This window comes from Cydia strobilella, chromosome 27 (genome assembly GCF_947568885.1).
Source record: "Cydia strobilella chromosome 27, ilCydStro3.1, whole genome shotgun sequence".
Lineage (NCBI taxonomy): Eukaryota > Metazoa > Arthropoda > Insecta > Lepidoptera > Tortricidae > Cydia > Cydia strobilella.
In genome coordinates, this window is record NC_086067.1 from 1,423,580 (window position 1) to 1,450,702 (window position 27,123).

General features: G+C 37.6%; 1 protein-coding gene across 2 annotated transcripts in view; it reads right to left on the reverse strand.

The window, feature by feature from the left end:
* The window catches only part of LOC134753683 (putative fatty acyl-CoA reductase CG5065), a 28,601-nt gene extending 6,598 nt beyond the window's left edge, over positions 1-22,003 (reverse strand). The window contains exons 1-7 of one of the 2 annotated variants that reach the window (XM_063689623.1): positions 21,863-22,003; positions 4,691-4,784; positions 3,361-3,527; positions 2,226-2,316; positions 1,870-2,015; positions 1,029-1,138; positions 211-282 (exon numbers count right to left, since the gene is read on the reverse strand). In XM_063689623.1, coding sequence (XP_063545693.1) covers positions 211-282; positions 1,029-1,138; positions 1,870-2,015; positions 2,226-2,316; positions 3,361-3,527; positions 4,691-4,784; positions 21,863-21,996 — 814 coding nt within the window. In that variant the 5' untranslated portion in view covers positions 21,997-22,003. Of the gene's footprint in view, positions 1-210; positions 283-1,028; positions 1,139-1,869; positions 2,016-2,225; positions 2,317-3,360; positions 3,528-4,690; positions 4,785-5,414; positions 5,490-21,862 lie in introns of those variants that run through there. The other variant, XM_063689624.1, reaches the window with a different exon arrangement.
* Between the last annotated feature and the right edge of the window lie 5,120 nt (positions 22,004-27,123).

The following is a 27,123-nucleotide window of genomic DNA, read 5'->3' on the forward strand; positions in this document are numbered from 1 at the left end:
TCCAGTAGGTACAGTAAATTAATTTCTCCTCCTCGGAAAGGCATTATGTTTCAAAAACAGATGAGACAGTTTTTTATCTACAAGAGTAACAAAAGTAATTTGATGAAAATTTTGAGTTGTTTCATTCAATACATTGGAATTTAAGGCTTTGACTGGAGGATATAAAGACGATATGAACTTTTATTTTCAATTCGGAACAAAGTAGCTCACCGATGAGTAGTCCCGTAGGTCCATTTATGTTGTCGGTCCAGCCCGGGATTGGCTCTTGATAAATTGGGATCACTGAAACACATAGGTTATTCAAACTGAGAATGTATGTTTTCATGTGTATTGTTATAGCTTGCCAATTTATAATGTAATGCTATTCGCTTGGTGCATCACTGTGGCGCCGTCCTAGTGGGTGTAGGACATATATTATTGTTTATTTATCAGTTAGCGGCTGCCAAATTGTATTAAGATGTCGTCCCACAAAACGCTCTTAGACATACTGCAGGTTTCACACAGGAGCGTCACGACAGTATCTCGCCCTCGAGATTGACTGCCCGTCCCTTTTTTAGGGTTCCGTACCCAAAGGGTAAAAACGGGACCCTATTACTAAGACTCCACTGTCCGTCTGTCTGTCTGCCAGCTGAAATTTTCACAGATGATGTATTTCTGTTGCCACTATAACAACAAATACCAAAAAGTACGGAACCCTCGGTGGGCGAGTACGACTAGCACTTGTCCGGTTTTTTAATTAATACAGTTAGACTCACTGTGCTAAGGATAGCCTATCCCCACGGCTATCCCACAGAGACATAACCTGACCATCGAATTTTATTTAATTATTTCATGGTTAAAGACCAACAAGTGGCGATCAACGATTCTATCATCGTGGATTTTTTTTGGGAGTTGATGTCTAGTATTGGACTTTCTTCAGTAGAAGGTCCAGCAGCAGCAGTAGGTTGAAGGAAGGATGGGGATCTTTAGAGGAGACATGCCTAGTAGTGGTCATCTTTGGGTAGGTATGAAAATAATGAATGTTTTACCAATGGAGGGCCGCAGAATACCAATCGGCAAAATGTCTATGGCTTCCACGACAAGAGCTTCGCCAAGTGCCTTCGTGAAAGCGTAGGAGTTCGGTAGCTTCTTCAGCAAGCTGCAAAAATTAAAAGCAGCTTTAGTCTCGGCTCCTTAGATAACGTTCAGCATTCCAATAAACGTTTTATTGGAATGCTGAACGATATCTAAGGAGTCTAGACTAAAGGTCCTGATGGAAAAATAACAACATAAAACAAAGAAATTTATTATGTGAGAATAAGAGATGAATCATGCTAGAACCGTTCGCGTCCGGGCCGAGGCTTCCGACACTTCATTTAAAACTCCTTGGTACGAGCCAAGATTTGAACAAGCGACGCCTGGATTGAAAATCGGACATCAGATCGACTCGGCCACCATCGTAGTTAGGTACTTACAACGATGTCACAGCAGCAATGCTCGCATGGTCTATCCACTTCAATCTGGATGATCTTGTGATACCCGAAACCAGTGATATCCGAATCGAACACGCGTAGTGACACTGTGAGTGTAGTGTGCTTGGACAGACCAACGAGTGTGAATGCGACCGGTGGTAATGTTGAAAGCGAACGCAGCCGACACGCAAGAATGAGGGTAGACCGAACGCGGTCTACACAACTTTGACACCCACCCGCTATATTCAGTTACCCGTGAACAAGATGCAGTTACCTGCATCGAAATATCGGGAGCTCGAAAACAATACAAAGGTAATCACGGTCTATATGGTCAATATAAGTCTAGATCTTGTGAGGGTCTGCAGGGGGAGGGTAAGGCTTCTCATCTAAGTCTAGACATTTCTAGCAGTTGACTTACAATGGCGTCACCGCAGCTACACTATCATCGTCCATCCATTCCATCATCTGGATGATCTTGTGAGGGTCTGCAGGGGGAGGGTAAGGCTTCTCTTCTAGAAGCTTTTCGTGGAGGTGGCAGTAGGCGGTCGAGATGTGGATGAACAGCTGTGAAAGGCGTGAGATTTATTGATAACTTCTGACGAAATTTAAAACTACAGCACTACTCATCTTTATCCAAATCAATTTGTACTTAGAAGTAGAACACCCTTAGCTCGTAACGGGTCGTTTCTGTCCCATACGATGGTAAGGTAAGGTGATGACCTTATACCACATGCGATGTCCGTTTAAGCCATCACCAATGCATAAAGAACTCACCAGAAGATGCTTGCACTGCTTTCCGAGCTCCAATACGAGTTTAGTTCCGCGTACGTTCAGTAACACCGCTTTTCTCAGTTCATCGTCGAATCTAAAACATGATCACTCATTACACAAATTATGGTAATAAAGGAATGAAAAACCTTCATTTTCAGACAACTGGTGGCCCATTTTAAAACTCCTCTTTTCCAAGAGAGACACTATATACTCGTAACATTTGAGACTTTCGCGTTTTCAGTTAGCCGCGACCACGACCAGTGAAACCTGTGTCGAAACGTCGGTAAATAAAGGTAACAAAATAAATTCGCGATATACCCGATCGTAAATGTGATTTAATATAAGACTGGACTATGCTCAAAGTTATTGGAACTAGAACAAGTTCTGATACTTTGCAGACTGGTGTTTAATGATGCTTGTACCTGACAGCAGCAGCAGCAATGTAGAAAATGATTTCCTGACAACCACAATGGTTGAGTCATCTGCCATAAGTGTCATCCAAGATGCCTGGTATATGCGCCAAATCACATGTACGACGTCTGCTTTATTGGAGTACCTGTATTAAATAGAACGGAATGGACCGGAATGGAGTTTCCGTAAGGCGTGAGCCGCGTGAGTAGGGTCCAACCTGACATAAGCGCCAGATTCCTGCAGCCGACCTGTCTCCACAAGTATTGGCTCGTCTTTCATGTGTTTCCTTAATTCCGTCTCGCAAAGGCCACATGCCAATGATGTATTAAATTATGATTGTGCCTGACAGTGGCAGTAGCGACAATGATGCCTGCTTCCTTAATGATCTTCTGACGATCAGCCGGGCTTTTTTAGCGATAAGTGTCATTTTATCCAAGATATCCTGATATATGCGCCAAATCATCAGGACTAAAACGAGGTCTAAAATTTATCGGAGTGGGTATTTGATGATGATTGTACCTGATAGTGGCAGCAGCATGTATGATGATGATGTCAGCTTCTTCAATGATCTTCTGGCGATCAGCTGGACTAAATCCAAGGTCAGGTTCGATTGCGTCTCCAGCGATGGGTGTTATGTTATCCAAGATATCCTGATATATGCGCCAAATCATCAGGACTAAAACGAGGTTTAACATTTATCGGAGTGGGTATTTGATGGTGATTGTACCTGATAGTGGCAGCAGCATGTATGATGATGTCAGCTTCTTCAATGATCTTCTGACGACCAGCTGGGCTAAGTCCAAGATCAGGTTCGATTGCGTCTCCAGCGATGAGTGTCATCTTGTCCAGGAGAGGCTCAATGCCGCCGCGCATTGTGCGTACTTTCTCAAACAACTACGAGAAATAAATAAAGTGGATACTACAATAAAAGTTAACGACTCTGTTACATAGATAACCCGTTTGCCAATTGTATTGCCGAATTTCACTTGGCAACCAACTTTTCGCCAAAGTTTCATTTGACAAACCAATCGTTACCAAAAATGAAATTCGCCCAAATGAAACTTTGGCGAAAAGTTGGTTGCCAAGTGAAATTCTGCAATACAATTTTCGGCGAAGAGGCAGAGAACCATCTAGTTTTTCTTATTTGAGTCTCAGTATTGAAAAAATTTATCCCGCCTTGTAAAGGTGCTACGTAAAATAGCTTTATTTGCGAAGTCTACAGGAAAGACGCGAACAAGTTTGCTATAAAATGTGTGCACGTGCACATTACGGTAGGAAATTATCATCATTACTCTAGTCTGTTTACTCTAAATTTGTTTTGACTTTGCACAGTGCAAACTTAGAATCGTAAATGGACTCGCTCTTCTCAGAGGGCCTCTTACGAGTTTGTAGTAGAAGGTTTGGGAATTGTCTTATTATTAATTAGAATAGATTAGATAAGTCTTACATAAAGTAAAGGGATTAGGATTATAGAAGAGTTGTAACGTATTCATAACATACATACATACATACATACATAACATTCTGGGAACAAATTGTGCCCTCAAATTTTAGTAAAAACTCTGGGTTTATAAGTGTCCCGAGTACCTTTATCATAAAGATAGATATAACTCCGTACCTAATAGATGGATACAGTTTAAGGAAAAAACGTGCCTGAAAATCAAGAAAATTTGATTCTCGATCAGAGGGCGCTACTAGCTTTGGCCTACTGTCGTATAGATGGCGTTGACGGTTTCGTTTGTTATTTAACAATTTTAACGCATATCAGTGAAAGAACATGGGTCAAAATCATAAAAATAATTAATGCAAATAAAAAAAAAACATTTATCCATATACATTTATTTATACATTTCATCGTATTTTCGTCATTTTTAGTTTTAAAGTGTGTCGACAGATGGCAGTGAATTTACTGTGGTTACAAAATTTACTATGACAGTACCGCTCTAGTATAAGTTACTCTATGATCATATAAAATAAATATAACTTGAAGTATTACCTACGCTTATTAAAACTTTTCTGTGTCAATTGGTTGCGTTAACACACACATAAATACTCACAGGATCGTTAAGCGTTTCCTCCATACGCTGGCGCGGCGTCTTGCCTTTTTTCTGCCGCACCAGCAGCAGGATCTGCTTGATGTCGGGACACTTCCTGGAAATACCAGCACATACAACTAATTTTTATCCAGCAGATACAATACGCTAGCAATACTTCTATACATAATAAGTACAGATGTAGTGCATAATTGTTTACCATCGTATTTTCTCGGAAACGTTCGTATTTGTCATGCTACTTCAATCAACCTCAGTACTTTTTGTACCGAGACTGAGTGATAAGCAAGATACGTTCGTACGTAACCTAAGCAATACGTCTGCGAACGATACCCTGCCACAGGGCGGACACGCTATACATCAAAAATCACTCGCGTTTCCATGTGTAAACGGCACGTCCGTACACGCGTCATGCGTCATAGTGTAAGTTGCTTAAAAATAGTACTGAGAGTACGCCAGAAGTCCGCCAGTTTTTTGTCGCGGGGCGAGGTAATTCGAGTCGGGGCGGGGCGGTGCGTGGCCGTTCTGTATGATAATACTATTACTTACTCTGTGACCCTGCTTTGGGACTCCGGTGGTGTTAAGATAGACCATTTTTATGGTAGATGTCGCTATGGACCTCCATGCGTGTAATCAAAAAGAAATGTATGGAAAGATTCGCAGGCCACTGGTGGGTTTTGGTAGCTCAGCAGTGCTGACGAGCACGGAGCTGGTGAAGATGGCCACATACCTGAGCAGCTTCTCGACCAGAACCTTGCCCATGAAGCCGGTGCCGCCGGTGACGAACACGGAGCGGTTGCTGAAGGTGGCCACATACCCTTTTTTTATACCACGTCGGTGGCAATCAAGCATACGGCCCGCCTGATGGTAAGCAGTTACCGTAGCCTATGGACGCCTGCAACACCTGAGCAGCTTCTCGACCAACACCTTGCCCATGAAGCCGGTGCCGCCGGTGACGAACACGGAGCGGTTGCTGAAGGTGGCCACATACCTGAGCAGCTTCTCGACCAGAACCTTGCCTAATCGTCAGAAAATCTAACACATATCGCTTTGACCCTGGGCAAAGTGTTGAATGTTGCGGTTACTCCCGAAAGTATAAAAACTGTGCATCGCGTACCCCACCATAGACAAACGGACCGTCCGAAGAACATCATCATCGAACTTTGCTCGCGCCGGCTTCGAGACGACGTGATAGCGGCGGCCCGGGCCCGGCGCGGCGTCACCGCCGGCCAGCTGATTCAGGCCGCGAGCGGCACCGCCCCCGCATCCCAGCCGGACGACCATGGCTCAGCACAACCTGTTTTTATAAACGAACATCTTACCTTAAAGAATAAAATCCTGTACTCGAACACGCGCAAAGTGGCGAAAGACAAACAATATAAATGGATCTGGATTAAAAATGGTGCCATTCTTGTCAGGAAAGCCGACAACACGAAAGTTAAACGTATCCGCTGTGACGCCGACCTGGAAAACCTATGAGGATTCTGTAAACATTCTATTGGGTTATGCATTTTGTTTTTATGTAAGACTGTCTCACTTACAACAGTTATTTGGCATTTTTGGTTGTCTCGCTACAATATTACATCATTTTTTAAGAACGATAATATAGACCTGTACCAATAACTTCTGAGGTTATAAGAATATTAATGTTGCTTATTTTTTATATATAGTTTCCAGACCATATACTAAACCTAAAAATAATATTTTGTGTCATCCTAGGTATTTGCTTAGGTAGAAATTTAGGTATTTCTTTTTTCAATCAGCATTCTGTAAAAAAAATATTCGAGACGAAATTCTTTGTTTCCCTGTAAAGGCAAAGTGGCTTCCGACGTACACACGCATTTTGTGTCATTTTCATCCACGGGTATAATGGCATTTAATAAATACCTAATATTGATCCTAAAACGCCTAAAAAAATATTAGAGTCGGTAAGTGAAGTGTTGTACTTTACAGAACATTGTTATATGTTATTCAAACAAATCTGTGTCAAATTCATCCACCGCTTTTATTTAAAAAAAATTTTTTTCTAATTAACACCCTGTATCTGCCACAAAAAAAAATTCATATTATTAAGTTTACGTCTACAATATTATAATACCACATTGAGACATCATTCATAATTTGGGTCATTTTGATCCACGGTTTTTTTACTATCTGGCAAAATAAAACTCAATTGAGCAAGAAGGGCGTGCGCGGGGAAGGGTACCTACGCGGGTGGGGTGCTTATTATACTTGCCGCAATATCAGCTGGCGACTGAGATCTTAACACTATCTCCTTTACCCTTGTTAAGACCAACCAAGAGATGGCATTATGAGCTGTCTCGCCACTTAGTTTTGCGATACAGTGTATTTATTTCATTCGGAGGCATAATTACATTGTCTTATCAATCTTACCGTAGTAGGTATATAAATATAATTAAAAATAAACTGTAGGCTGCACTCCTCATACTGACCAACATTTGTGACGTTCCTAATCAAAAGGTACCACTTTCTCTGACAGGTTATTTGTATAGATATAATCAAATTTCGTCTTTATGGTAAACGACAAAGTGGTACCTACCTTTTGATTGAGAATGTCACAACAGCGACTTAAAAATTACTTTTGTTTCGATTTTTAGTAGTCTTTTTAAGTTTATTTTAAGACGCAATTTATTGTGATTTTTGTTATGTTTAAGCGTGGCAAGCAACATTAATTACATTGATGATGATGTTCATTAAATACAATATTTTTTCATACTATACTGAACTGTCACCCTATACATGAGAATGAACAGCGCCCTCTTGACAATGATCATATATTACTGGTCAGGCTTTAATATGTGTCATAATTTAGTAAAGTCCCCTTTGTGGATTCTAAGTTTCCGAGTTACAGCAGTTTAGTGAAAGCGTTTTTTTTTAAATATAAATTAAGGGTTGAATAAAGAGGAAAGAAAATTTGATTATTTTTGCGCTACGACACACGGTTTAGGAGATACAGCCCTATAAAGTTTTTTTTATTGTTTTTTTCTTTTTTTCTTTTTTACATTGTGTTTTTTGTATATTACTTTGGGGTTTCATAAAGGGGAACAAAAATTTAATTATTTTTGCGCTACGACGCATGGTTTAGGAGATCAAGCCCTATAAAAAAAAAACTCTTTTTTTTGCGTTTTTTTTTTTTGTATAAATTAATGGTTACATAAAGGGGACCGAAAAGTTGATTATTTTTGCGCTACGACGCACGGTTTAGGAGATACAGCCCTATATAGATTTTTTTCTTTTTCTTTTTTACGTTTCTAAATCTTAATTAAGGGCTTCTTAAGGGGAACGAAAATTTGATTATTTTTCGCTACCATGCACGGTTTAGGAGATACATCCCTAAAGTTTTTTTTGTTGTTTTTTTTTCTTTTTTTTGTCATTGCGTTTTTTGTTATTACTTTGGGGTTTCATAAAAGGGAACGAAAATTTTATTATTTTTGCGCTACGACGCACGGTTTAGGAGATACAGCCCTAAAATGATTTTTTTCTCTTTTTCTTTTTTGCGTTTTTAAATCTTAATTAGGGGCTTCTTAAAGGGGAACGGATATTGATTATTTTTGCGCTACGATGCACGGTTTAGGAGATACAACCCTATAAAGTTTTTTTGTTATTATTTTTTTCTTTCTTTTTCTTGTGTTTTTGTATATTATTTTGGGGCTTCATAAAGGGGAACGAAAATTTTATTATTTTTGCGCTACGACGCATGGTTTAGGAGATACAGCCCTATAAAGTTTTTTTTTTTAATTTTGCGTTTTTTTTTTTAAATATAAATTATGGGTTGCATAAAGGGGAACGAAAATTTTATTGTTTTTGCGGTACCACGCACGGTTTAGGAGATACAGCTCTATAAAGTTTTTTTTCCTGGTTTTTTTTTTGTTTTTTTTTTAAGTATTAATTACGGGTTTCTTAAAGGGGTTTTTTTAAATTATTTTTGCGATACGACGCATGGTTTAAGAGATACAGCCCTATAAAGATTTTTTTATTGTTTTTTTTTTCTTTTTTTCTTTTTTACATTGTGTTTTTTGTATATTACTTTGGGGTTTCATAAAGGGGAACGAAAATTTTATTATTTTTGCGGTACCACGCACGGTTTAGGAGATACAGCTCTATAAAGCTTTTTTTCCTGGTTTTTTTTTTTTTGTTTTTTTTTTTAGTATTAATTACGGGTTTCTTAAAGGGGTTTTTTAAATTATTTTTGCGCTACGACGCATGGTTTAAGAGATACAGCCCTATAATGTTTTTTTTTTTAATTTTGCTTTTTTTTTTTTTAATATAAATTATGGGTTGCATAAAGGGGAACGAAAATTTTATTGTTTTTGCGGTACCACGCACGGTTTAGGAGATACAGCTCTATAAAGTTTTTTTTTCCTGTTTTTTTTGTTTTTTTTTTTAAGTATTAATTACGGGTTTCTTAAAGGGTTTTTTTTTTAATTATTTTTGCGCTACGACGCATGGTTTAAGAGATACAGCCCTATAATGATTTTTTTTTTTAAATTTTGCGTTTTTTTTTTAAATATAAATTATGGGTTGCATAAAGGGGAACGAAAATTTTATTATTTTTGCGCCACCACGCACGGTTTAGGAGATATCATATCTATATATATAGCTATAATAGCTCTATAAAGTTTTCTTTCCTGGTTTTTTTTTAAGTTTTAATTAAGGGTTTCTTAAAGGGGAACGAAAATTTGATTATTTTTGTGCTACGATGCACGGTTTAGGAGATGCAGCCCTATAAAGATTTTTTTTGTTTTTTTTTTTCATTGTGTTTTTTGTATATTATTTTGGGGTTCCGTAAAGGGGAACGAAAATTTTGTTCTTTTTGCGCTACCTCGCACGGTTTAGGAGATACAGCCCTATAAAGTTTTTTTGTTTTTTTTTTCATTGTGTTTTTTGTATATTACTTTGGGGTTCCGTAAAGGGGAACGAAAATTTTATTATTTTTGCGCTACGATGCACGGTGTGGGAGATACAGCCCTATAAAGTTTTTTTGTTATTTTTTTTCTTTTTTTTTCATTGTGTTTTTAGTATATTACTTTGGGGCTTCATAAAGGAGAACGAAATTTTTATTATTTTTGCGCCACCACGCACGGTTTAGGAGATATTATATCTATATATATAGCTATAATAGCTCTATAAAGTTTTTTTCCTGGTTTTTTTTTTAAGTTTTAATTAAGGGTTTCTTAAGGGGAACGAAAATTTGATTATTTTTGTGCTACGATGCACGGTTTAGGAGATGCAGCCCTATAAAGATTTTTTCCTCTTTTTTTTCTTTTTTGCGTTTTTAAATCTTAATTAGGGGCTTCTTAAAGGGGAGCGAAAATCTGATTATTTTTGCGCTACGATGCACGATATAGGAGATACAGCTAATACAGCCCTATAAAGATTTTGTTTCTTTTTTTTCATTGTATTTTTCATGTATTACTTTTGGGTTACATAAAGGGGAACGAAAATTTTATTATTTTTGCGCTACGACGCATGGTTTAGGAGATACAGTCCTATATATTTTTTTACAATGCATGTGCTCGAAAAGTGCGTTTCCTACGGAGCCATATCGTGCGGAAAGTACTGCTTTTCCGCACTAGTGCTTTTTGTTTTCAATTTTTTTTTACAGTACATATGGTGCTACTTTCTCGCACTAGTGCGGAAAAGAGCACTTACCGTGCATATGTCGAAAGTTTAAAGGGCCATATGTACTGTAAAACGTACGATACACGTGCGAATAGGTAATTTGCAACTCGTGTCGATTTAAAACACTCCTTTTAATAATTAAACTTATTTGCCATGACATGTTTTTTTATTTACTCGCACAATGCATAGTAAAACATTGTATGATACACGTGCGTAAAGATGATTTCCGCACTTGTTGCATAAATAGCAATTTTTTTTATCAAAGAATGAAAGAAAGTCACGGTATTAATAACCAAATTTTACTTTAGTGGTACCTTTTCCCTATCACTGTCACAAATGTATGTGGCGTTCACGTAAACGCGATATTTTTAAGATTTCCCTGCGCAATGTTGCCAGCTCGCTCGCAAATCAAACATGTACTTACAGTTCTTTTGCATAATGGTGACATTGTACAATATCTATGAGTTTTAAATAGGTAAAAGATAATTCGACGCATTCTTTGCTTGCTTGTTGCTTGTTGTTGTGTTGTTTGCGTAACTTCTTTGAATAAGTTGCGTTAATTTGGCGCACAGGCGAAGTAAACATGCGTTGCGTACGGCAAGGTCACGCCGCGGCCCCACCCTGCACGGCTTCCGTTGCCCATTCAGACCGCCCGCTAGCTTCGTTTGAACGCAAATAATATTTTTGTAATATTTGTTTATGCAGTGGATGCAAGTGACACAAATTCATACATCTTATTTATCCCGCATTTCAAATTAATAAGATGTAAACTCTAATATCTTTAATATTCTTTTGTAACGGTGACAGCCTGTTACAACAAAATCATCAAATATCTTATGAAGCTATGCCTTAATAAGACACAAAATCATTTAATGGACCTATTTAAACGATTAAATTCGACCTAAGTAATTTTTTTTAACTCTAATTTTTTTTTGTGTCATTTAGAATATTATGACATAGTATCAGATTGCAGTGGACGTAATTGACACAAACTATGTTTTCACACTAAAAACACTATCCTAAATGCAACACAGTTACATGTTTTCTCTCGAATATTTTTTTCTCCAAGATAATTCAAAATAAAAAATAATTACCACAAAATAACAAATTACTAGAAAAGCAAATTATATATATGACACAAAACAAAATGTAAGATTTACATCTTAACAAAGTATTCATAAGCGAAAACAGAATTGACTTTAATATTTTTATAACCTAGGGGTCAAAATATAGCCAGCGGTACAGGTCTAATAAGTACAACAACATAACGGCTAAGATTTGTACACTAATCTATAATGCGTGCAATTTTACAACAGTCACCAAACGTGTGCAATCACAACTATTTAATATTAACATGTGTAAGCATCACAATAGTTAATATCCTATATGTGGCCTAATACTACTGATAATTTCATGTAGTATGTACCTGGCTCTATACTTTTGATTGTTGTATCTATGGTCATTTTAGTTTGAGAGAGAGAGCTGTCAGATTTGGCGGCAGGCCTGTGCGCGAGGTTATGTTACTTATGTTCGATTTGATCTTTATGTAATCTTATAATTAATCCTGTATATCAATGTAATAAAAGAAATGTCAAAGCAAGCAGTGGTTTGTGTGCTAAACCCCTTTTACTGAGTATTAAATCTATGGATGATTTCAACTCAGAAAGCGGGATTGTGAATTCAAATGCCCACATAGAAATTGGATGATTATTTTCACCTATATAGAGATGAAGCACACATCTCGAAGAATGTGAAAAAAAAACTCTTAGTTAAGGCGTATATCTGGAGCATTGCTTTAAATGTTTGTGAGACGTGGACAGTGACACAACGGGACAGAGAGCGATTAGAGGCCTTTGAAATCCGGTGTTGGCGGAGGATGCTAAGGATTAGCTGGACAGAAAGGAAGACGAACGTTGAGGAACTGAGCATGGCAGGAGAGAAGAGATGCCTGTTAGGCACAACAGCTAACAGAAGGTGCAAGATGATTAGTCATCTAATACGGGACGACCCGCACGACAGATTCTTTTTAAACATCCTGAAGGGCAAGATTGAGCGAGAAAGACGCAGAGGAACACATATCTCAGCCAAATAAAAGATAGAGTTTCTGTCATGTTGTACGAGGGAGTCAAAAGGCTGGCCCAGCAAAGAATGGTAATTACTCCATCAACAAGAGCATAGCTCTTAAAATTGATGATGGTGATGAAAGAGGTACATAGTAATGTAAGTTGCTTGGTCTTTTGAATGTTAATTTCATAATCAAGACAATAGTGTATATATACATATAAATATATATGATACACGATTTCATTAGTTTGTTTTGTACGGTAAACAAAATGATTGACAATTGGTTTCATTTGTTTAAAATAAAAGTTGTTTTAAATTTGCAATGCACTGGACATTTGCTATGTATTGATCTAGTTATTAACCTGTGTTTTTTGTCATTGTTTGTTTTTGGACTGACACGTTGAGACACGTTGGAATACAATGAGAATAGATCTCGACGAAAATGCAAGCAAACGACCATCACGGTGAGATTGGTGAGACGCAGAGAACTATCATTAAGAGCCAACATGGTTATAAGAAGTCAAAATGGTAAGGATGGTATTGTGCACTGTTCAGGTACAATTCAGGTGCTCAGTGAAGTTAATTATTAACAATGAGTTGTAAAATGACAATAATTGAATATTTACTAGGTATTATTACTATTATTTTTTGGATAGTCTAATGACACTAAAAGGTTTATTTTTTTTGTTCTAATGATGCATGAGTATATAATGCCTATATATGGTAAGAGATAACAAAAAAAGGTGATTGATTAGTATTGCAGAAGTTATTGCCATGATGAAATAGCAAAGATGAGAGGTAGCGACTGACAACGGGCTAGAATTGTAGGAGATTGGCCCATGACGGTTGTCAATGGGAAGATTTAGAAAAGGCCTTTACCAAGCATCACACTTATTGAGATAAATACCCCGGTCTCTAATTCAGAATAAAAGAATCTTAATAGATAAATGTGCATATCGGTTATTTAGGTGAAAAGACAAAGAAACTAGTTTTTGTTTTGATGCAAACAAATTATTTATAAACATTTGTATATAGTCAAATGTAAAAAAAAAAATGTTAATTAAAGATGGTATATTCTACATAGTAGTACTGTAGGTACATGCATTTAGTTGCCAATCATTGTTGTACTGAAAATTATTAGTCTGGATACTCCGAGAGATGCATATAGAAACAATAATGAATTAATGGAATTACACACAGTATGAATTCTAAATTTGAAATTAATGACATTGATAGTTTACATCTATTTCATACTACTGTTTTAAATGTCATGCAATTGAAAATCAAAGTAACAATTTTAAAACATCATTATTATCATTCAGGGAGCATGATTTACATGATGACTGGTTGCGTAGTGGATATTGACATAGCATAAGAAAATGAAAAAAATGAAATATAAATGTTTATTTTCTGATAACAATAAGTACAGTTCACTTTCAGTGGTTAAGATCTCCTAGTAGGTATTTAAAAGAAGTTATATTTCACTCTATTTAGAAATCTTGAATACCTACTTCATACCTTTGAATTGGTGACAAGCGGTATTTATATTTAAACCTTATTGCACAAAATATACACCAATGTACACATTTGTTTCTCTAAATTTATAAGTTTAGTGCAAGTTCTGTCTAGTAAAAGCAGATTGGCTAAACAAGAACAGATTACTTTTTCCATGCTGTTGACACAATATTCAATATTTGTATTAAGCATATTGCATAGTATTCAGTTATATTTTGCAGTTGTACAATACAATAACAAACCACAAATGAAACTATGAATTGTTGCTATGAAATACAATTAATTTGTGACTTTATGGTTTCATTTGCATAAAGGGTGAATCTGAAATAATTATTCTATGACAGATTCAGGTTAAGAAATTTTACAGTTAGTGATGCCTAACTAAGTTAATCAAACTCTTAGGTCACAAATTATAAAATTCAGGTTACTAATAGGTAAGGACCATAAAGTGTCAAGAAAAGGCAAAAGCAGCATACTTGTGTATACATTATCAAGTTAAGAAAGTCTATTTGTAAAATTAAAAAGTTTACAAAAACAGTCCCTGTTTGAAAAAAAAAACAAGACTTAAAGAATTCTCATTGAAAATTGACTTGAAATGCAAAATCGATGAATAAGTACAACCACTCTCACAAGTGTTAGTACAAAATTTTAGTATGGTCCTGAGCAGAAGTCTGTGACTGACCTTAACAAAAGAATCAACACCAGAGTAGGTAAGTTAAATAAACGAAGCTAAAAGTAGATAACATTCAAACTTAAAGAAGCCTTATAAAGTAGGCTCAAGAAGCCTTATAAGGAGCTTGGAACTAATTTTTATTTTTCATTTCAATTCATGAAACTTTGTATTCTTAAAATTTGCTTGATCAGTAGGTTTAACAGAAGGTACCATGGAAGGTAACATGTATGATTTTATGACAGAGACACAGTGATGACAAGAAATAAGTTGGTAATATTAATTAAAGTATAGTAAGGCAAAAGAACCATGATTCATAAAGACAAAATGTATGGTTGCATTTTTGTCATTAAGTGCGTTGTCGCCACGATTAGCATAGCCAGGAAATATTGGCTGTATCAATTAACAAAAAGTGAATAAATGTATATTGGAATAACTTTTAAACACTTCCAATACTTCCAATAATATAGTAGGTGGGGTAATGACACTAATGACGCTAGTATATGTTACGGTGTACTCGGTGTAGTACCTATACGCTATTATTTAGAGCTACTTTTTTTTGGGTGCATGTCATCCCGAGATATAGTTGCTGCGTTCTTGCCGATTCCTGGGGCTGAATATTACCATTGTGAAATACTGAACGAAGTTTAGGACGAAACATCAGGATCATAAGGTCATTGAATAAATAATTATCTGTTTATATAAATAAATTAATAAAAACCTGTTTTAAATGTAATCATCTTAAAGTTGATGAATCGATGGAATATTTGTCATTTTATTTAATTAATGTTGAGGATTTTTCGATGACGTCAATGACGTCTGATTACGATTTCAGTAACGATGAGTAGGTATCTAAGGAAGATCTTAGGTAACAGAGGTCCGAGAACGATGATTATGTATATGACCGAACATATCGATTACAGTGTCGATGTTAACGAATGTTTGCCTCGATGTCCACGACAGGGTCAATAACTGACCATATCGATGATGAAAACGGAGCTGAACGACTTCGATAACAATGTCGGCGATAATGCTTGACTGACCATATTGATGATGATATCGATGATGATTACCGAACAGATCGATTTTGATGACGATATAGATGATGATAGATGATGATTAGGTATATAGTAAGATTAATTGATGATGATAATGATTGACTGAGTCGATGTTTATATTTCAATTATTAAATTGTTGAGGATGACTGTGACTAAAATTATCTTTGCTACTGCTAATGATTATAACTATTTTTATTTTTGTATGTTTCAACGCTGGTAACCTGGCTGAACGGATGAAGTTGATGATAAGCGAGGGCATCGCAGCAAGAGCTGACTGAAGCAAAGGAGGTGAAACTGTTAAGACAGAGCTGCCAGCAGTGGGCAGGGCCCAAGCTGCCGATGGTCAGGGCCGCAGAGTGAGCAACCGACGTACTATGCGCCGTGTCCACGATTACCGTCTTATGCATCTGATCAAGCGACTCGGCGAGAGTCTCTCTCGGTGTTGGTCGAGACTCTTCGCTGACACGACTGCTAGTTATTATATTAATATTATGAATCTAGAATATAACCGTTGAGTTTTGGCAGACTGTCTAGTGCAGGCCGTAATGGCAGACTGTTTATTATGTTAGTTTATATTTTGGCAAAGATAGGTACTTGTAATATGGACCTTGTAGTTAGTTAGATTCAAAAATAAATAAATAATTAGTTATACTTTGGCAAACTGTCCAGCGCAGGCCTTGAGGGCAGACTGTCTGGGGCAGGCCGTGATGGCAGACAGGCCATAACAAATTAAATGATTAGGTTGGCTATAGGTATGAATGTTGGCAGACTGTCTAGAACAGGCTTTGATAGCAGCCTGTCTTCTAGAGCAGGCCGTGATGGCAGACTGTCTAGACTGGTCTAGTCTAGAGCAGGCCATAACAACAGTCTAAATAAATAATTAGATTGACTAGGTTGAATGTTGGCAGACTGTCTAGAACAGGCTTTGATAGCAGCCTGTCTTCTAGAGCAGGCCGTGATGGCAGACTGTCTAGACTGGTCCAGTCTAGAGCAGGCCATAACAACAGTCTAATTAAATAATTAGATTGACTAGGTTGAATGTTGGCAGACTGTCTAGAACAGGCTTTGATAGCAGCCTGTCTTCTAGAGCAGGCCGTGATGGCAGACTGTCTAGACTAGTCTAGTCTAGAGCAGGCCATAACAATTTTTATACTTTGGAATGATGTCTAGAGCAGGCCTTAAGGGCAGACTGTGATTGTTTATGATGAATTATACTTTGCCAAACTATTTAGAGCAGGCCTTAAAAGGCAGACTGTGATTGTTTGTGATGTGTTATACTTTATACTTTGCCAAATTGTTTAGAGCAAGCCTTAAGGGCAGACTGTGATTGTTTATGATGTGTTATACTTTGCCAAATTGTTTAGAGCAGGCCTTAAGGGCAGACTGTGATTGTTTATCATGAATTATACTTTGCCAAACTATTTAGAGCAGGCCTTAAGGGCAGACTGTGATTGTTTATGATGTGTTATACTTTATACTTTGCCAAATTGTTTAGAGCAGGCCTTAAGGGCAGACTGTGATTATTTATGATGTGTTATACTTTGCCAAGCTATTTAGAGCAGGCCTTAAGGGCAGACTGATTGTTTATGATGTGTCATACTATGTCAAACAGCTTAGAGCAGGCCTTAAGGGCAGATTGTGATTGTATATGATGTATTATGCTTTGCCATAGAGCAGGCCTTAAGGGCAGACTATGATTGTTTATAACGTGTTATACTTACCAAACTGTTTAGAGCAGGCCTTGAGGGCAGACTGTAAATGTTGATGTTGGTTTATACTTTAACAGACTGTCTAGAGCAGACCATGACTGTAAGTTAGTTCATATAGTGAAAGACTAGAAGAAGGCTGTAAATGCTACTATAGGTGCTGGTTGTATGAAATGACTGTTTACATGATCTCAAGTTAAAGCATCAGGTTAATATACATATTGTCACTGGCTGCGATTGATTAATGAGGAACTGAATAACCAGAAGGTTAAAATAATGTTGTTATGTATGTTTATCTTTCGTTAGTGTTAAGGTGGATGACATGTTATGATATATGGTTGTTGATATAAATGTTTAATTACTTTAGTGAGAGGACTCACTAAAATAAAAAGGATGGCCGAGCTGTAAGCATCACAATAGTTAATATCCTATATGTGGCCTAATACTACTGATAATTTCATGTAGTATGTACCTGGCTCTATACTTTTGATTGTTGTATCTATGGTCATTTTAGTTTGAGAGAGAGAGCTGTCAGATTTGGCGGCAGGCCTGTGCGCGAGGTTATGTTACTTATGTTCGATTTGATCTTTATGTAATCTTATAATTAATCCTGTATATCAATGTAATAAAAGAAATGTCAAAGCAAGCAGTGGTTTGTGTGCTAAACCCCTTTTACTGAGTATTAAATCTATGGATGATTTCACATGTTTCTGATGTATTTTCATGCTGGTTTATTGTGTAATTATATCCATAATGTAACGCGAACGGCTAAGACGCAAATAATAATAACAATAAGACCTCTTTTGGACACCACAATAGCAATTAGTAACGTTATCTTTACATTCATTTTAAACCCGACCGTGCATATTAGATTTTTTGTGTATAAAGGCTGCATATTAAATTTTTATTGTGGGTCAACTACATCGAGTTGTTTATTCCTGAATTATTTGTGACGGGTCCTAATAATTTAACATTATATTATCAGAACTGTGGTGGTTTAAAAACTAAAATAGCTGATCTGCGTCTAAATATACTACAGTGTGATTATGATATTATAATTTTAACAGAAACATGGTTGCGGCCAGGTATACACAGCGCGGAAATATTTTGTAATACTAATTACAATGTGTTCCGGCGCGATAGGGACTTGATCGGAACGGCGAAGAAGGATGGCGGTGGCGTTCTTATAGCGGTAAAATCATCCCTACGAGCATCCCGTGTCCCAAATTGGGAGTCCAAAAATATTGAAGATATTTTTATTACTTTAATTAGTCAACAATTTAAATTAATAATTAACTGCGTCTATATTCCCCCTAAAACATCCTACTGCATCTTTAAGGATTACTGTGACAAAATTACAAAAATAAACGATAGCTACAGTGGTTTTGGTATTTGTATTGTGGGTGATTTTAACATACCTACTATTGATTAGGTGGAGCGGCCGGGCTCGCGGGAACTTATGCCATCGAATGGGGTCTTGTGCCAGATAGGGGGGCTCGTTCTAGGATCTAGTGGCATGTTAGGCCTTAAACAGTTTAACAGGTTCCGCAATACGAATGACAGGATTTTAGATTTACTATTTTGTAGCCAGGAGGGCGTTATTTCTGAGCCCGATATTGAACTCTCTCATACCGATAGGCATCACCCGCCTATAGTATTTACCATGAACCTTAATTGTCCTCGACCCCTTTCCGTCAACTGTGTCCGAAAATATAACTACGAAAAGGCAGATTACTCTGTTATATCACATGAATTTAATAAGGTAAACTGGGAAGCTGAATTATGTAACCTACAACCGGACCAGGCGGTAGGGCGATTCTACAATTTGTTGTTTGATGTTATTGATAAATTAGTTCCACTTAAGCACTCAAAAAATTCTAAATATCCAAAATGGTTCTCCGCGGCACTTATTAGCACTTTAAATAGGAAAATCAAAGTATGGCGCAAATGGAAGATCTATCAATCGCTTGCTGATTATCGAGAATACTCACTTCTTCGCACTCGCTGCAAAACATTAATATTAGAATGTTTTAATACCTTTACTGCTAACACGGAAAAGTCTTTGAAACGTAATATCAAGGCATTTTGGTCCTATGTGGCATCCCAAAGAAAAAGCTTGTCTAGCTACCCTGAAACTATGTTCTATGAGAGTGAATCTGCATCTACACCTAAACAAATTGTAGATCTATTCTCCAAGTTCTTTTTCTCCGTATTTGAGCCGAAGGGTGACATAGACCATGACGTTCTGACAAACCTACCACAGCGTGAGGGAGCACCTAACTTATCAAATTTATATATTAAGAAATCAGATATTTTTAAGAAACTATCAAAAGTCGATACAAATAAGGGAATCGGGCCTGACAAAGTTAGCCCTATATTTGTTAAGAACTCTGCTAAGGCGCTTACTAATCCACTATATATTATATTTAATAAATGCCTAAGTTTAGGTGTATTTCCCGAGCAGTGGAAAAATTCTCATGTTACACCAATTCACAAAAATGGGTCACGCGCTGATATTACTAATTATCGACCCATATCAGTGCAATCGTGCATCCCTAAAGTATTTGAAAGTTTAATACATGACCTCTTGTGTCCCTCGCTTGTTAATGCTATAATACCAGAGCAGCATGGTTTCATGAAAGGTAAATCTACAATCACTAATCTTACACTTTACACAAACTATCTATTAGAATCTATGGATAAAAGAGTACAGGTTGACGTGATATTCACTGATTTCAGAAAGGCTTTTGACAAGGTGGACCATGTACTACTTCTGGAAAAGCTGGCTTACAATGGCATTCGGGGTAACCTCCTACGTTGGTTTATGTCGTACCTTTCAAACAGAACCCAAGTCATTACCCTGACTGGATTTAGGTCTGACCTCACTACTGTGTCTTCTGGGGTAATACAGGGTTCTATTCTGGGTCCCTTGTTGTACATTATTTTTATTAATGACATTAAGGACTGTTTTAAGAACTGTAATATTCTAATGTTTGCGGACGACTTAAAAATATTTAAATCAGTAAAATCTCGTGATGACATTCATTTAATTCAGGATGATATCAACAACTTTACCTCGTACCGCCATAAAAATAAACTTCAATTAGCGGGTGATAAATGTTTGCACATGTGTTTTACTAAAAATAAAAAAAGGGTAATTGATTCTGAATTTAAGATTGGCAATACGACCATTACAAAAGTATCTACTGTACGGGACTTAGGTATATTGTTTGACAATAAACTTGATTTTAACAGTCACATTGAACGAATTATCTCTAAATCATATCAAATGTTAGGATTTGTTTTGAGAACAGCAAAAGTCTTTAAAAAATCATCCACGTACATTCTATTATACAAAGCTCTTGTTAGACCGCATTTGGAATATGCATCAATTGTGTGGAACCCATTTTATTCCAAGTACTCGAATGCAATTAAAATGGTCCAAAAAAAGTTTTTGCGGGCTACACATAGACGCCTAACCGGCAAACGTATGTCCTACTGCAATTTATTGAAATATTATAAGCTATCCTCTCTTGACTCAAGACGCATGTGTTCTGATATGATGGTTCTTCACAACATCTGCCGTGACAGGTACGACTGCTCGGAGCTGCTTGACAAAATCCGCTTTAGGGTCCCCTCACGCAGTACCGCCCGCTCTAACGCCTTGTTCGCCGTCCCGAATTGCTCAACTAACGCTGGGATCCGCGCACCTCTGCGCCGCCTTTGCAATACATATAATAAACTATTCACGGCCGTAGACATTTTCAACACAAACAAAGTACGTTTCCAAAAGCAAGTCCTTGAAATCCTAGCTGAGACAACTTAACTTCCTTGTGTAGCTTGTTTCTTTAGTGTGCGTTAAGCTTAGTTAAGTTTACTGTAGCATTAAGTACCTTACCTATATTATGTATAGTTCTTAGTGAGAGCGTTTTAGGAGGTAGGTGCATATGTTTTGAACTGTATCTTATTATCATTTATATTGTAAGTACTTACTTCTGTTGTTTCTCCAATAAAGAAAATAAAAATGAAGCCGGTGCCGCCGGTGACGAACACGGAGCGGTTGCTGAAGGTGGCCACATACCTGAGCAGCTTCTCGACCAGAACCTTGCCCATGAAGCCGGTGCCGCCGGTGACGAACACGGAGCGGTTGCTGAAGGTGGCCACATACCTGAGCAGCTTCTCGACCAACACCTTGCCCATGAAGCCGGTGCCGCCGGTGACGAACACGGAGCGGTTGCTGAAGGTGGCCACATACCTGAGCAGCTTCTCGACCTCGACCAACACCTTGCTAATGAAGCCGGTGCCGCCGGTGAGGAACACGGAGCGGTTGCTGAAGGTGGCCACATACCTGAGCAGGTTCTCGACCAATACCTTGCCCATGAAGCCGGTGCCGCCGGTGACGAACACGGAGCGGTTGCTGAAGGTGGCCACATACCTGAGCAGCTTCTCGACCAGCACCTTGCCCATAAAGCCGGTGCCGCCGGTGACGAGCACGGAGCGGTTGTTCAAGGTGGCCACATACCTGAGCAGCTTCTCGACCAGCACCTTGCCCATGAAGCCGGTGCCGCCGGTGACGAACACGGAGCGGTTGCTGAAGGTGGCCGCGATGCGGTCCGGCATCGCTGCCAGCTCCTCCGCCGAGTATGCCTTCTCCATGTCTGCAAATAAATACATAAGGATTAGGAGCCTGTCACAAGAATGACGGCCGCCGGTGCCAGCGAGTACTATCCTATTTACTAACTTACACACCTAATGTTAAAATGATCATTATTTTCTATGCGTTTCTATGTGTGAACGGCACGTCTGTACACGCGGCATGCGTCACTTGTGTAAGTTGCTTAAAAACAGTACTGAACGGTCGGCAAAAGTTCGTCGATCTGCTGTCGCGGGGCGAGGTAATTCGAGTCGGGGCGGGGCGGTGCGTGGCCGTTCTGTATGATTAGTACAGAATAAGTAATAGTGTTGCGCCCTACTCACACTATGACGCAAGACGCGCGTACAGACGTCCCGTTTACACATAGAAACGCAAGTGATTTTATATGCACTAAGCCTCCTTATGGCGTATAAATAAATTAATCAGTATTATATGACAATTTTACACAGATCGAGTAGTACTTAGTAGTAATAGTCCCACAGTAAGCTGGCTTATGTTGTGGGTCCTAGACAACGATATATTATACAGTGTGGAAAGATAAGTCGGGCCCTGGAGGTGGAGGGAAACTACCTTAAATCCTTAAGCTGGCTCATTTTACTTAAAGGAGACATTCCTTTATTTTTAAAAAGAAACAAAACTGCATTCAAAGATTTTCTAAAACTCGCTTACCTCGCCCGGGACTCGAGCCAACTAAAAGTAGAAAAACAAACACTCGCTATTTTATTATACTAATCGATAGTATATTATTATTATTTTTATTATTCAGGATAAAATTTCTCTAACAAACATTTGGTCTTAAAAATAAAATTTGTTCGAAATGAGTCCCCTCGTTCCTGTTACACAAAATTAGTCGCCGTTGTAATTCATTTCTGCCTGCTGCCTTCAGCAAAGTGTTGTGGTGTATGCCCCTAATAATATTTTCTACCGCAACGCAACCCTTAGCTCTTGAACGGTTTCATAGCAAGTTTAGAGGTATTACAAACATTAAACGATTTTCTTATCGAAGATTTCAACAAGTTACTTAACGATAAATTAGCAAGCGTGTACTTCATACGAAGTCTTTGAATGTTGGAGAGATAAGAGGACTGTTACGTGTCTTTTACTTGTTGAAATTGAACAGTAACCAAATGTTTGTTAGAGAACTTTTATCCTGAATAATAATACTATCGATTAGTATAATAAAATAGGGAGTGTTTGCCATCAAACTGTTTCGCAGTTTGGCAGTAATATTTCAATGTAACACCTATGTATAAACCGTGTATAATATTTATACCGTGTCTTATGAAAATAAATGAATAATAATAATTGTTTTTTTAGTTTTAGTTGGTTCAAGTCCCGGGCGAAGCAAGCGAGTTTTAGAAAATATTTGAATGCAGTTTTGTTTCTTTTTAAAAATAAAGGAATGTCTCCTTTAAGTAAAATGAGCCAGATTAAGGATTAAAGTTAGTTTCCCCTCAGGGCCCGACTTATCTTTCCACACTGTATAATATATAGCCATATATAAAATACTCATATACATAGGAAACATCCATAACTGGAACAAATACTTATTTGTGATAAACACACAAATAAATACCCTTACCGGGATTAGAACCCGTGACCGCCTGCTTTGTAGGCAGGGTCACTACCGACTACGCTAAGATTTCACTAGGTACGTACCTAAATAAAAATAAATACCTATATAAATAACCACGACAACCAAGGCACACGAGCAGAAGTTACATACAACGGAGATGCGTATGCTGCGCTGGTCGGGCGGGGTTACCCTTAGAGACAAAGTGCGCAACGAGCATATAAGGGGGAGTTTCAAAGTGGCTCCCATAACCCACAAAATTTCTGAGGCTAGACTAAGATGGTACGGTCACGTAATGAGAAGACCAGACGATCATGTGGTTAGAAAGTGCCTTTTCTATCGCTACAAAAAAGAGGGGAATGGGAAGGCCTCAAACAACTTGGATGACGAAGGTTCGAAAGGACATGAAGGTGTTGGGACTCCACGACCAAGACACCCAAGACAGAAATAAATGGCGTCGCATGATTGGGAAAGCCGACCCCGCGTAACGGGATAAAGGCAAGGCAGAAGAAGAAGAAGAAATACCGTTATAAAACTCAATAAAAACTCACCCGATATTTTTTGCATTTTACTGAAAGAATCAACTAAGTATGCTCACGGACAACAAGAAACTGAGTAGAAATTTTCTCGTTTGCGTGTTCAACTCGATCCTTGTCCTTCCTTGACCCACAGTTTTGTACAGATGTCATATATAATTATTCATATGCAATTTTGGCACAAGTACTTAGTATACAAAAACATCATGCTCAGTGTAGTAGGATTCCGTAGCTTTACCCTCCAGTGAGTACCTTCGCAGCGCTTTGTACCTACGTCTTTTACCCTTTTACTAAGTTGGGAAGACTTTTTGCGATAAAACGAAAAAAACCGGTCAAGTGCGAGTCGGACTCGCGCACCGAGGGTTCCGTACTTTTTAGTGTGTTGTTCGGCAACAGAAATACATCATCTGTGAAAATTTCAACTGTGTAGCTATCACGGATCATGATATACAGCCTGGTGACAGACGGACAGAAGGACAGACGGACAGACGGACAGACGGACAGCGGAGTCTTAGTAATAGGGTCCCGTTTTTACCCTTTGGGTACGGAACCCTAAAAACGGCTTAACTGATCAAGTTTGCTATAGGTAGTTTTTTTTTTTCAAAAAAAAAACATATTTTTTGGACCCAAGGTTGAGTTTGGACTCAACTCAAAAGTTGGAGGGGGAGACACATTTTGTTTTCGGAGCGATTATTTAGGTACTTTTATTAAAAAATGGCTGTTAAAGACCCTATTCGTTTTGAAAGACCTATCTAACATCAACCCACACCATGGGGCTGAAGTGAAAAAAAAAGGTACACCCAGCACTTTACGCAGACGACGTAAATGTGTCATTTTGCTCCCTTGTGACACAATCTACTTAATTATAATAAAAAGGGCCCATCTGCTGACTGCTGAATTCTACAAAATATCGCTTGTGCAAAACGAAATCATTTCCAGAAAACTGCTATTAGTAAATCGGTCGGCTCGGCCATAGTAGTAGTATTTCTGATCTCATTTTAAAACTACGTGTTGGATTGTAATGAATCTTTGCACATACAATGACATGAGGTAGCTAGATATATCTAGGTCTGTAATTAGTTTATATAGCTCCAGTTTATAAAACAAACAAAATTAGACCAAAAACAAGTTTTGTATGAAAAACTTAAATTCGCTATATTTTTTTAATTGTGTAATCTGAAGCTACATAAACTAATTACAGACATAGATATACGTTATCCTATTGTAAGTACAAAGTTTTAGAGCAATCTAGCTAGTCGTTTTAAAATGAGAGCGTAACTACGTTTGTATGGAGAACCGAGCTTGCCGGGGACTCTTAAGGAAAATTCGTATTCACTAATACAAACAGCCTCTCACCCTAAATGCATATACTTACCGTGTCCGTTCCGTTGGGGGTAAAAATTTATGAAGGGTATTATACAAATATATTTACATAACTTCAATTTTAAACCTGAAACCCACAGATCATATAATACTACTAATACTAGTTTGAAAACCATTCTATATCACCGTGTAGGCACAAACACTTTGAAACTCAAAAGAAAGATAATGGTGGGTAGGTACTTACTTGCTATAAGTTAAATATAAATTAAATAATCATTCTAAGAACAAATTAAATTATTTTCTATGAAAATATTATAATTTGTGGTTTTTCAAGTAGACACACTACTATTTAAACTATAAACTGAAAATAAATATCATATAAGAAGGAAAAAATGACCAAAGCCTCCAGTGTCCAGAGCTGGAATCGAACCAGCGTACCCCGTTTACCGGACAGGTGCCTGAACCGCTCGGCTATCCGGCCACGGTGGCATGGGTCGAAATTTCCAAGTATATGAAAATTCCCGAAGGCTTGTGGCGCCCCCTGGCCATCTCTAAGGTAGAACAGTATGGTTCGACCTTCTTAAATAATCATTTATTTCAGGCATGGCCCATAGAAGTGTTAGTAACAAAAAACTAATAGGTATAATAGTTTTCCTTATAATTTGATTGTAATAAGTAGATACAGTCGTAATTTTCTTTCACATTAAGTAAAGTAAGCAATAGTACATTTTTTAACAATAAACACTCGGTTTATTTTTTGATTTGCGTTATTTATTTATTACTACTTTAATGTAAGAATTGTAAGACAAGAGACTTACTTTAGTATAGTTTAGACTTTTAGAGGATACCCCTAAATTTGTTATGTAGTAAATCTGTAGAGCGGTCACCACGATACAGGCCTAGCCTAGCCTGAGCCTGTTGTGTAATTTTAAATTCTTTCTTTTAATAAACAACTTTTTATTTATTTTACTACTACAAAAAAGGATACCAATTACAAATTAAATCTCGGTTTACTATATGTATTTTGTTTTTTTTTGTAAAAATAAATCAATAAACTTTGTATTCTAAAAATTTTTGCAAGAATAAACTGTATTGACGCTCAACGGTAAACTGTGGGAAAAAAGGCTTTTCTCGCATTTTAGGCAGTATAAGGCCGCGTGCCTTGACCCTCAATTTTGTAAAGATGTCACTCAAGTATAAATACTAATTTGGGTGTATTTTTCATATAGTTAACACGTGTAGTGTGTAAGAAAAAATGCGTTTTGCGTAAGTAATTTTTGTCACGGCTCCAAAGTTTAGCGCAAGTAATTTGGCGCGTGGTGTTAAACAAGAGTTCCGAGCGCAGTGAGGGTTTAAGGTCCGAGTTGCAAATATTTATGTAGGTACATTAGAAGAAGGAAAAACCGGTCAAGTGCGAGTCGGACTCGCGCACGAAGGGTTCCGTACCATTACGTTTGTTGTATACCAAAAATCACGTTTGTTGTATGGGAGCCCCACTAAACATTTTTTTTAGTATTGGTTGTTATAGCTATAATATAGCGGCAACAGAAATACATCATCTGTGAAAATTTCAACTGTCTAGCTATCACGGTTCATGAGATACAGCCTGGTGACAGACGGACAGACAGATAGACAGACAGACAGACAGACAACGGAATCTTAGTAATGAATGACATTATTTCGAAAAAAAAACAGTG